General features: G+C 32.0%; 1 protein-coding gene across 1 annotated transcript; it reads right to left on the bottom strand.

The window, feature by feature from the left end:
- Positions 1 to 739: 739 nt before the first annotated feature.
- LOC131953162 (caspase-8-like) lies at positions 740 to 10,209 on the bottom strand. The gene is made up of 13 exons (XM_059316220.1): positions 10,179 to 10,209; positions 7,193 to 7,561; positions 6,308 to 6,477; positions 5,743 to 5,804; positions 5,304 to 5,402; positions 5,126 to 5,138; positions 4,710 to 4,847; positions 4,247 to 4,354; positions 3,660 to 3,758; positions 2,507 to 2,726; positions 1,756 to 1,835; positions 1,180 to 1,369; positions 740 to 884 (listed from the first exon to the last, which is right to left on the bottom strand). The coding sequence occupies exons 2-13, from the start codon at positions 7,543 to 7,545 to the stop codon at positions 740 to 742; spliced, it is 1,677 nt and encodes a 558-aa protein (XP_059172203.1). The 5' UTR covers positions 7,546 to 7,561; positions 10,179 to 10,209.
- Between the last annotated feature and the right edge of the window lie 1,861 nt (positions 10,210 to 12,070).

Raw genomic sequence — 12,070 nt, 5'->3', positions numbered from 1 at the left:
TTGTTCTTGAAAATGTTTGTTCACCCAGGTAAGTTGTTCCAAAACTTGAAAGGTAGTTTTAATATTAGGAAAGTCTTCCTTGGTCAAAAACATAAAAACCCACTCGCCCTTCTTTGAAGTAGTTTCTAAGGAGATCGTTTGCTTGCAATTCAGTGACCTCCAGCTTCAGTTCATCACGGCAACTGGTCACATTTGCTTCAAATGGGTTTTGAAACAATCTCACTTCTTCTGTCTTTTAATCTAAGTCAGAAAACCGCCACTGAAACTGCAGCTGGAGGTCTTTAATTATTGGGAAATCAGCTGTTGTTTCAGCCATGAAGACCTAGCACGGTTGAAAAATCGTCAAGTTGTTGTCCTTTACTTGTTCCAAATACATGCCAAGTTTGGATCTGAAAGCCTTTAGGTGGGTGTATAGATCAGAAACTAGAATTCCATCGCTTGTAGTTTTGGGTGCAGAAAATTTAAATCGCTAGTTTAGTCTACAGCGGAGGCCAGTTTCTATACCCACTCTTCACCAGACAGAAAATGTTTGAAAAAAAATGTTTGATAGTCTAACAAACATTTTTTTACGTGGACAAAAAGATCTCTGCGGGCCGTATGAGAGGACCTCAATGGCCGCATCCCATGGGCCATAGTTTGGAGACCCCTGAACTAGAGGGATCATTGTAAAATATGTATTTTTTTAATTTGTTGAATAAATATAGTGAAAAGTGTTGCCACACGTACAGTGGATACATTATTAGAAAAATTTAAGCATTTTAAGAAGAGTATATTGTGGTGCAGGAACCTGCTTGTAAACAATTTGTCTCCCCTCTCTGATTTCACTGAACATTCGTTTAGACACACCTTGGTTTACAAGTGTAAGCAGCGTCAACAGGTCGTACCTAGAAAGTTGAAATTATATTAAAATATAGCTTTTAATAATAAGTAAATATCTAATTACAAAATCATAAGCAATCTGAATTCTCAGTAATTACAAATGTAAACTTTGTTTTTCTTTCAAATAACTATGCCTCTAGTTAAGATTTATTAAATTTCACATATCATAAAAATTAACACAGACTGGCATTACACTAACACCAGGAAGCCTCACATACAATGGCATAAATTTATCCATCCAAATATTTTTCTAGGATACTATTTTTTATTTAGATAAAAATATTTACAACAAAAACTTACCTTCTGGCATACTCATTCAAAACTCTGGTCAGTTCATTGATGTAAAATGTCCCAGCAGATTTGCTGCGGTATGACACAGCATCTGCTACAGTGGCATATCCAAATAAAAAATCTGCCTCGTTGGGTATCATCAGTTCCATGGGTGCTTCAGGCAGGGGTGTATCAGTTTCAATTTCAGGCGGAAGAAAGGCTGAAAATAAAACATTTAAAAAAAAATTAAAACCACACTTTTTAGCCAGGGAGACTAACATGATGTTACAAAGAAAAGATATTTTAAAATAAATTATGGCCATGTTTAAAAGCACACTTTTAAGCAACATATATTAGTCATGTTTGCAGCAGCAAATGAGCAGTTTGTTTCCTCAGGAATTTTCCTTCCTAAACAACCTAGTTTAGATACTGTGGGAGGGGGTGTTTGGGCTAATAAGCTACACCACAGTCACACATTTTAACATGGGTGCCAAAGTTAGCCTCAATCAAGAGTTTATGGAAGATATCTCTTTAATCTTCACATAAATTATAGTGCAATTTCAAACTGTAGAAAATATCCTCTCAGCTTTAGAAAAATAAAATTACCCTGTTGATGTTCTTTACCACGACAACATTGTAAGAAAAATAGTTTGGGTTTTCCAGCAAGTTGTGGACAGTTCTGTATTCTGTAAGTTACAAGGTAAAATTTTAATAAACATTAGTGACAGAGTGATGTTTTCTGTAAACTACAAGTTAAAATTACAATGATAATTTGTAACATAAGTAATGTATCCTAAAGTCTAAATTACAACATTTGTAACATATTTTTGCTTTTAAGTAAAAATTTAAATTACTGTTAACATTTGTAACATAGGAGTCGAATTTTTTAAAAACTCTAAACTTGAATTCTTTAAATGTAAATCTGTAAATTACAAGTTAATATTATAATGGTAATGGGACGGCATGGCCTAGCCGGTGGAGCGCTAGACTGCTGACCCAATAGTTTCAAGTTCGAATCCGGATTCAAGTTACTGGAATGTCCTTGAGTCCACCCAGCTCTGATGGGTACCTAACTCACATTAGGGAAAGTAAAGTCAGCTGGGCATAGTTTGACCACATTATCCCTTTATATGCTGTAGGTCAAGAAACATATGAACTCCACTTCATCTGCCAAATGGATCGTTAGGACTAAAGAGGAATCTTTACTTTTTTTTTATTATAATGGTTAATTGTACATTTACAAGTTAATATTACAATATTTAATTGTACATTTACAAGTTAATATTACAATCTTTAATTGTATATTTACAAGTTAAAATTGCAATACTAAATTGTATATCTACAATCTAAAAATTACCTAAACATCTCTATAATTCTTTTAATTGGTATTTTGTGGCCGTTGGTACCGTAAACAAACCCCTCCCCTCCGTGTGAGAGTATACAGCAAACAAAACAATCATAGTTTCTGTGTTGGGCCTGGCTAGCCTGCTTAAAGACTTCAAGCATACTGTGAGCTTGAAGGTTCAAATTTAATTCTACAATAAAATTCAGAGCTTCAAAAGTCCTCTTTAGTGCTTCTGTAAATAGATTTAAAAACACCAAAATGTTTCATAAAATGAGAGACAAGGGGTCATCCATAATAACGTTACACCTTTAAAAAAGATTTTTACCACATCCATCACACATCGTCATAAAAAGCCAGACCCTCCCTCCCTAAAACGACATCACACCTCAGCTTACAACACCCCCTCAGAAATGCAGTTGAATTTTTCTTAAAACATCAATATTTTTCCTAAATTTTATCTGAACTCTGTCAACATAGAGTATTTTAATCAATTCCTATTACAATTAATTAAAACAGTTTTCTTAAACGCATAATAACGGCTAAAACTTATTTTCTAACATTGCTTTTTTAGAATGCAAGAGTGTGACATCGCACCATCTGAACCTCCCCCCCATCAGCCACACTCACACAATTACGACCTCTCTCCCCCAATGAGTGTAACATCATTTATGGACAACCCTTAATATACAAGTATGAAATTATTTACCCCATTTAAAAATCAAAATATTATAGTTAGTTAAGAAATGTTGGATTTTTCAAGAAGAGATAACCAAGGAATAGAGTTATTTTACTTGTGTTAATAGCAACATTCAGGAATGTTACGGTCAGCACTGTGTGTATTCCATCTGCTTTTACAACACACAACAATTATACTGCAGAACACTTTGGCCTTGCCATATTTGAGTACTCTAACCATATAATACACATCTACTCTTACTGATTAAATATTATAGATAGGACATTTTATTCAAGATTTTAAGTTCAAATATTTACCTACTCTTAATGGTTTAGAGAATGCAGATCTGATAGTTTATTCATTCTAGTCAAGTTAATATCCACCCAATTTCACTGGTTAAAAAACATAGATCTGTTAAAATATCCACCCATTCTCTCAGTGTTTAAAAAAACATGTGAGAGTTAATTTTGACGTTAAAATATCTCTTACCACTGTCTTTCTCTGACCCAAGTCTGTCACACAATTGGGTGGCATGTGGGTCATCTGGGTTGTATGAAAACTTTTGGTTGTCAATTATAAGACATATCCCTGGTCAAACAAAAGATATATTTATCAATAAGTGGTGCAGATAGCACACGTCTTAAAAATTGGTAAAAGTAAAGCAGTGACTATAAATTTTAGTATTAATCCTCAGCAGGTGTGAATTCAATAAAATTAGATATGATATAAACTAAACTCAGTGAATAAGAGTATTTACTTATAATTAATAAATTATAAAGTATAATCAGAAAAAAATAAAGAAATAAAATTTTTCAATTTTATCAATTATTTTCCATGTTTTAACTAGTCAAAAGGTTGACTTAAGTGATTTAATTTGATTCATCTCTGGTATGACTCGCAGTTTAATATTTCATACTCACAAAACTTTTAGACATTTAGAACATTAAAAACTAAACTGTAACAGACATAATTCATATCAGGTATACATTTCGAAATATAAACCAGTAAAGCAGTAAGTCTTTTAACTTTATTAACAATTTTCTAGCATAAAAAAAAAATAAAAACAATTTACAAACCTCGAGGATGTGCATCCATTTTATAATATTCTAAAGGTTCTGATTCCATACTCATATTTACAGAGCTGACTGATTCTTCAGAGGCTTGCATTGACATAGTTGAAGGTTCTGTCAAAATAAGGTTTTGTTATGAGCAATGCACTTGAAAAGATAGTGGACTACTAGTTGATATATGATTATATTTAAATATATCCAGTAATATCTTTTTCCGTTTAAAATTTTTTTTTTCCAAGTTGTTGTTCATGTGTGGGTTGGAAGAAGGGCAGAATTTAAAGTCTCAAAGTTCAATTTTAGAAAATGGTTTTAAGTAAAAGGGTGCACAAAAATGTGCAGAAATACTAAATTTTTGTGATGTTTTTGTTGCATTTCTATTTGGTGAATAAAGCAAAATAGTGTGAAAATGTTAATGAGAGGTCAATTCCAACCACTTTTTTGAACAATTAGATATAATTTATAAACTCACCTGCATGGCTGAAAATACGGTGGCTCACACTCATTTCCTCATCAAAGGAAAATTGGTAATGATTATTGTCACTGTTAGAAATTTCATCTCCAGCTGAATCTTCTTTGGATACCTGCATGGCTGTTATCTGAGTGATATCTATTGAAATAAAATATTTATATACTATTTCAGTGATAGATTTGAATTTTATTTTATCAACATGATTATTTTTTTTATTTCAGCAAACAAGATTTATTTTTATTTGCAGTTGAAGTAAAGTTTACAAAATTTATAATTTAATTCATTATTACTCTGTTTATAGATAATGTAGTGAAAAGTATTACATTACTCAATAACTAACAAGATGTAATGTAACAAAAAGAGTTCCCAAAAAAAATCTACAACCTTTCTACTGGATAGTCATACAACTAAAATACTAATATTCTTCAACTGTCATTTGAATTTCATTATTTTTCATATTATTTTTATTTTCATCTTGTTAAAGTTAATACAATTTAAACCATTTGTTTAACAATAAAACAAGGTTATTATTTTCTTGTAAAATTTAATTAAGTTTTGAGAGTGTAACAAAACAATATATCAGAAATGAATCACAAAGTTTAAAAAAACTTGAATCTTACTTGGTCCAAATGTTTCTTGATAACTTACACTTTCATAAACAGGATCGCTGTTGTTATAAACAAACTGGTTCAACTGGAACAAAATATTGTATCTAATATAAATCACTTTCACAAGAAACATTCACTATATTCTAACTACAAAACATTCTACGCAAGAAGACAAGTAATGTGACATTAAGTAAATCACACCAAATATTATAAAATGCTAAGAAGTATTAGGAAAACAAACAAAATAATTGATTTTATAAGTTGTCTGGGTCATAGTTAATTATTTAAAAAATATAGAATATAGACTATTTGTTGAGTGTGTTTAAAGCTAAATACTTTATATGGGATTGACATAACATGTATGTTGGTACATCATTAAATAGAGAAAAAAAGTAATACTGTTTAATTTAGATAAATCTACTCACAGGACTAGGTGTGGGGATGGACTGTTCTGTGTTCCAGGAATAACCATTTAGTATATGCTTATCTAAACATAATTCACAGTTATATTATATTATTAATAATAGGGAGGAAAATATTAATATACAAACCATAAAATAATAAAATAATAAAAAAATATATCTAACACAGTGCTATTTGGCACAAGATAAATAATTATATTCTGTTATAGAGCCTACTCTACTATTAATACAAATAATGTAGCAAAACAGTATTCAGGTAGATCTGCTTCTATTTTTATTTATTCATGAACACAGAAAATGAAACCTGCTTTGTATTATTATTTATCTAATCAAACAAGCAGTTATAGCAGATATGTGTCTTCTTAATTAAAGAAAATCTATTTCAATGCTATAAAAAGGGTGCATAGACTCATTTTCCAGGTATTTAAATTAAAATTCAAGGAAATTTAGCAGAAAATAAAATTGCCTAAATTTTCTTTTACTTTTAAGGGAAAAAAATTAATTCCTTAAAATAATAGGAAGAATTAGATATATGAATTAAAGATTAAAATCAGCAAAATAAACTTACTTTCATATTCCACTAATAATTCTAGTAAATCGTTTCGTTTAATATCAGTAATGAGAGTCTGCAGACGTGTGATATTATTTGGAGTTATTTCCATTTGTTTTATCATGTATGAGAAAAGATCAAGGCTATTTTTAACCATCTCTTTTTTAGGTACTTTTCCATATAAAAATCTACAAAAAAAAAAACAACAACATGGTGTAGATATTAACAAAAATTACTTTTGTTAAACTTATTTTACTACGGATACATTTTTAAAGCAACAAAGAATACTAACAAAATGCTACTAGTATCAAAATATAACCTTCATTGTGCTGTAGATATATTTTGAATAATTTAACTTAAAAAGTTCAGTTAGAAAGAGCAGATTTTGTGAACATCTGATAAACGAAGAATTGTTACTAATTTAGTTCACAAAAGGCTTTGATGTTAGATCTTTAAACCTATATCATTATATTAATAATACTGAGTTTATTAAACTTAGAAGATGAAATTCTAATAGATATATAGATAATATTTTATAATAATAATGCTAACTTTAACAGAAAGCTTGCAACCTGTTCCAAGTAAAATGTACATCCAACTTTATCTTCTTTTTAGGTAAAAATGTGGCACAGGAAAGTCATAAATTGGACAGTCACAAGAATGGTGAACATAAATGACCAATCTTAGACAATTGAATGTCAGGGTTTGTAATAGGGAAGAGCTTGTGTCAGGGTTGAGTTTAGGCCAACAATTGTAAGTAAACATTATTTGTGCATTTGTAGCTATACACTACAGTAATTTTTTACAAGTAAAATGATTAGGAGAGATATTTTTCTTCAAAAGATCTGAGTAAAAAATAAAATTTGATATAATAAATAAAAAGTGAAGGATAACCATACAAACCTCAATGTTTTGACTTCCTCCTGATCTAACTCTTCATTTATTTTAAACAGTAGGACACGAAAAGGACATATAGAAGTTTCTCGCCTTTTCTTCAGTGCACTGTGATCAAGCTTTGCCACCAAGTCTAAACGTCCAATTATCATTAACAGTTCACATAAATAATAAACATCGTCTTCTGACCACTTGTTGCAACTTTCTAAAGCTTTTAATAGCTCTCGTCCATGAGAAATATTTTTTAACTTGCTTTTTGGGATAGATGGCTCACATAGAAATTTAAGACCTTCCACCTCATCTTCACTGAGTTCATTGTCTATAAAATGTATCGTGTTTGTATAGGAATCTGTGCTTGTCATGCTTTGAAATCTCTACCTACAGCATGGAAAATGAAATCAATCTATAAATGCTTATAACTATAAACAATAAAGAAAACCTATAGATTTCTTTACTAGCAAAAGTAAAGAAAATTATAAACTGAAAGGTTTTAAACAATAAAATTATTCAGCATAAAATATGACACCCGTGTTGATAATTTTGATTCTTGACATTTTGTTTCAGTGACCTGATACGATGTTATGTGTTGGGTCTAGTAAGTTAGAGATATTGCCAAGTTCTAGGTAGCGCTTTTTCAAAATTTTTATCACTGCACTTTTCCTTTGAAAAGCTCAATGTTCTTGGCACCTACCTAGCCCCACTCTATCAATCCATAAATATATTTAAAAACAACTATTAACTATAGGCCTAGGGGTAATCTATCATTTTTAGGTACGTAAAATCGGCCGAGGCTAGGAATGTGCAAGAAAGGTGGCTAATTAATAAGGCTTTAATACAAGTATATTATTATATTTTTGTGTCAAATATAATAGATAATTGAATAATAAACTAAAAGCAATGTCTAAATATACCGTACGAAGGCCAGAAATTAACTTTAAACAGTCTTGTTTGCGAGCAAGATTTGCTATATAAACAGCGGCCATCTGAAAATTAGAGTGGTTTCCCTTAACCTCTAGCTAAAATAATACCAAAAAACTTAAACTAGATGGCTGCTAAAGTAAATGAGCTCGGTTGCATCTGATGAAATCATCGCTAATCTTTATTTATTACTGAAAAGTTTTAATATAATTGTTTAAAAACAGGTACATGAATGAAAGTTTGAAACATTTTTGTAAGCTTTAAAACATAAATCTTTCTAAACATGTGAAATAATTTTAAAAATGTGATCAGTCTCCCTTTTTCACATTACTAGCCTCAGCCGATTTTACGTACCTAAAACGATAGAATACCGGCCTATGCTACATACTTACATAGACTGACATAATATCTATCTATCTTGACTTGTGTGTGTCTGTGTGTGTGCATACATGTATAATAGATATATTATAATATGGCCGATACTAGCCGGAAAAAGATATGCATGCGCAATGGAGTAAAACTACGACTTGCCTTCGATGGTACTGCGCATGTGTGTGTTTACAACCGCAGAACCCTTGCCCTAGCCCTGGCTCACCTATTAAGGTCACTGAGCATGCGCAGAACTATCTTTTGCCGATCAAGTGGAGACACTGGGGCAAAAAATCTTTTTCCGAGTAGTCACTTCGTTATAATATATATCATCTCATAATCTTTTTTCGTTTGTGCCCATGGGACAGATGAAGTAGAGTTCATCTGTTTAAATGAATGACTTTGGAATACAGGGTGATAGTGTTGTCAGCATAATTAATAACTATGCCCAGCAGCCTTAGTTTCTATTTTCTAACATAATGGCTGGAAGGATTCTCATCAGCTCAGTTGTGTCCACTCATTAAGGCAGGGCTACTGCTTTATTTTTTATATTAGTACTAAGAATAAACTATTTTTTTAGGACAACTAACCAGTGAGTAACCATTGGCCATTGATTGAGGCATTGACTAACCAAGTTAATTCAATAATTGAATTGAAGTTATTCAATAACTTACTTATTAAATCTTAAACTTAGGTCTTATTCTTATTGTATTGAATCAGTATTACTATTGAGTATTGAGTATTGATTGATATTTTATTTACTTATTATTTAGGCCTACAATATTTATTTAGGCCTATTTTTTATTTGGCCGATGCTAGCCGGAATAAGATACGCATGCGCAATGGAGAGAAACTACGACTTGCCTTCGCGGCGATGTTTTCGATGGTACTGCGCATGCGTGTGTTTACAACCGCAAAACCCTAAAACCATCCCTAATCCTATCCCTAACCCTACCCCTAACCCTCATTCTAGCCCTAACCCTAGGTCACTGCGCATGCGCAGAGCTATCTTTTGCCGACTAAGTGGAGACGTTGGGGAGAAAAATCGGTAATTATCGTTTTGGGTACGTAAAATCACCCGCGACTAGTAATGTGAAAGACAGGTGACTCCTTAAATTTTAATAATTATTTCACATTTTGAGGAGGATTTATGTTTTGAAAAATACAAAAATGTTTCCTTGTTTCATTTATGTACCTGTTTTCAAACAATTGAATTAAAACTTTCCAATAATAAATGAAGACTAGCGATGTTTCCAACAGATGCAACCATGCTTATTTACTATAGCAGCCATCTTAAGTTCTTTCTTTATTAACTTATAGGGCAAGACTCAGGGGAAGGCAACTCTATTTTACAAATGGCTGCTGTTTATATACTATTATATAGGAAATCCTGCTCGTAAACACTGCTGTTTAAAGTTAATTTCTTGCCTATATTCAAGGCCTATATTGATATATTTAACTATTGATTTAGGTTTATTATTCATAAACAATCATTTATCTATAATATTTGACACAAATATATCAAAATATACATCTATTAAAGCCTTGACAATGAGGTAACTTTTTCGTACATTAGAAGCCGCGGGCGATTTTACGTACCCAAAACGATAGATTACCGAAAAATCTTCTTCCGAGTAGACTAGACACTTCGTTTTTATTTAGGTCTAACTACTAGATCTAATTAGTTTAAAAATTTGTTTAGGCCTACCCTTTTCTGAATTACAGAATTAGTAATAGATCTAGATTCCAGATCTACCTATTTGAATTTCTACAATTCAAAACCTCAATCGATGTGTTCGGTGTTTTTTGCTTTTGTTTGGCTCATACATAGCCAAACAAGTAAGGGGAATTCCCAAGAAAAGTACAGTATAGAATATAGATCTACATGTCGCGAGTGCAATAAGAGTAGAGCGCTCTACGCGAAACCTGATATAAACCTATTTTTAAATATTTTTTTACACGATAAATTATTATAAATAGCTTTTTGTATGCAAAAGCACATTTTATGTTTTACTCAAATTTATTTGTCGGCTTATAAATACGTTTCTTATAAATGAGGTAGCATAATTTATAAAATATAAAGCGATCTAGAGCACAGTAATATATGCCTAGTGATTATGTCGAAACAAGGCTCTAGCAGTCACTAGCTGTAAAAAAAAAAACCCTCACTCTTCAGGTCAAATTTCGACTTATTAAAAATAATTAGTTAACGTGCACATACTATACTAATACAATGCACAACCTATTTAATGTTATAAAATCCTTCTCACATTTATTTAATTAATTTTACAAAAATATCGCATTCAAAAATCGAAATAATATTATTATAAGAGAATATTATCCATAATTTGGACATTTCCTTTCATTGAAAATCACTAATTATTACATCTTCACTAGAAACTATTGTTGTTATTACATTATAATAAACGAGCCGACCCGCGGCATATCATACGCCGCTATTTAGTTGTTTTTTTTTCTACTTTTCAGTAATTTATAATTTGTGAATTCGACAGTACCAATGCTGCCACTGAAAATATTTGCTTAAAAACACTAAACCCCCCCTCCCCACCCCCCACGTGAAAGCAGCCTCCTCTTAGTTACCTACTCTAAGTTTAAAATCGTTTCAAACTAAATTATCTGCCCCTAATAGCCGTCACCAAACCCGTCTCTATGATTGTAAAATGTAAACAGCGTGACCACAGCTCACCAGACAATGTGGGGGTGGGGTGGGGGTGGTAGTGATAGTGATAGAGAGAAAGAGAGGGGACTGCAAGGAGGCGCTTGCAGCTTGTTTTCTAACGGCTCCCAGAAGAGAATTATATATATAGATAAAAGAATATGGTGTTATTATTCAAACATTCCGAATAGTAGAAATTTTGAGAAAATAATGAAGATTATCAAAGGGTGTTATAAAAAACACTGTGGGGTCATCCATAAATGACGTCACACTCGTAGAGGGGAGGTCCGTAATTTTGTGACGATGTGTGATGAGGGGGAGGGGGGGGGGTTCAAATGTTGCGACGTCACACTTTTGCGTTTTAGATAACTGTTTTAATAAATTGTAATAGTTTAGACAAGACTTTAGAAAAATATCGATGTTTAAAAAAAATTCAACTGCAATTTTGAGGGGGGGTTGTAGGTTGAGGTGTGACGTCATTTTAGGGGGTAGGGGGTTTGGCTTTTTGTGACGACGTGTGACGGAGGGGAGGGGGGAGATAAAAATCGTCAAAAAAGCGTGACGTCATTTATGGATGACCCCTGTGTTCTTTACCACCACAAAACCTGTATATGGAAGTTTAACAAGGTAATGAGCCATCCCTACCCGTTTTATTTTATATATTATGTGTGCATAATCCTATAGCTAAAGACAAGGGATGTTCATAAAAAAATTGAACCATTTTGGATAAATAGCACAAAATAGTCATGGAGATGTTTATATTGGGCCAGAAAGAGCCCCACAACATGAACCAATAACTCCCACCACACAAATTTGAAAAGTGTCTCTCCTACATATATGAACATCTGATTAGATTCTATTATCATTCTCTACTTACATATAGTCACTGATTTTTATAAAGAGTGGATATATACTATATAGGC

This window comes from Physella acuta, unplaced genomic scaffold (assembly GCF_028476545.2).
Source record: "Physella acuta isolate Inbredline_101_S28 unplaced genomic scaffold, ASM2847654v3 ptg000912l, whole genome shotgun sequence".
NCBI lineage: Eukaryota > Metazoa > Mollusca > Gastropoda > Physidae > Physella > Physella acuta.
Note: the sequence above shows the minus strand (reverse complement) of the source record. Positions and strands in the feature narration are given on the sequence as shown.

What these genes read in the sequence shown, in the direction of transcription:
- LOC131953162 (XM_059316220.1), bottom strand. Translation starts at nt 7,545, where the DNA reads ATGACAAGCACAGATTCCTATACAAACACGATACATTTTATAGACAAT. An exon ending in TGGGTCAGAGAAAGACAGTG is followed by an intron (nt 2,727 to 3,659) that starts GTAAGAGATATT and finishes ATCTATTTACAG; the next exon opens with AAGCACTAAAGAGGACTTTT. An exon ending in TGGTAAAGAACATCAACAGG is followed by an intron (nt 1,370 to 1,755) that starts GTAATTTTATTT and finishes TTTTATTTTCAG; the next exon opens with CCTTTCTTCCGCCTGAAATT.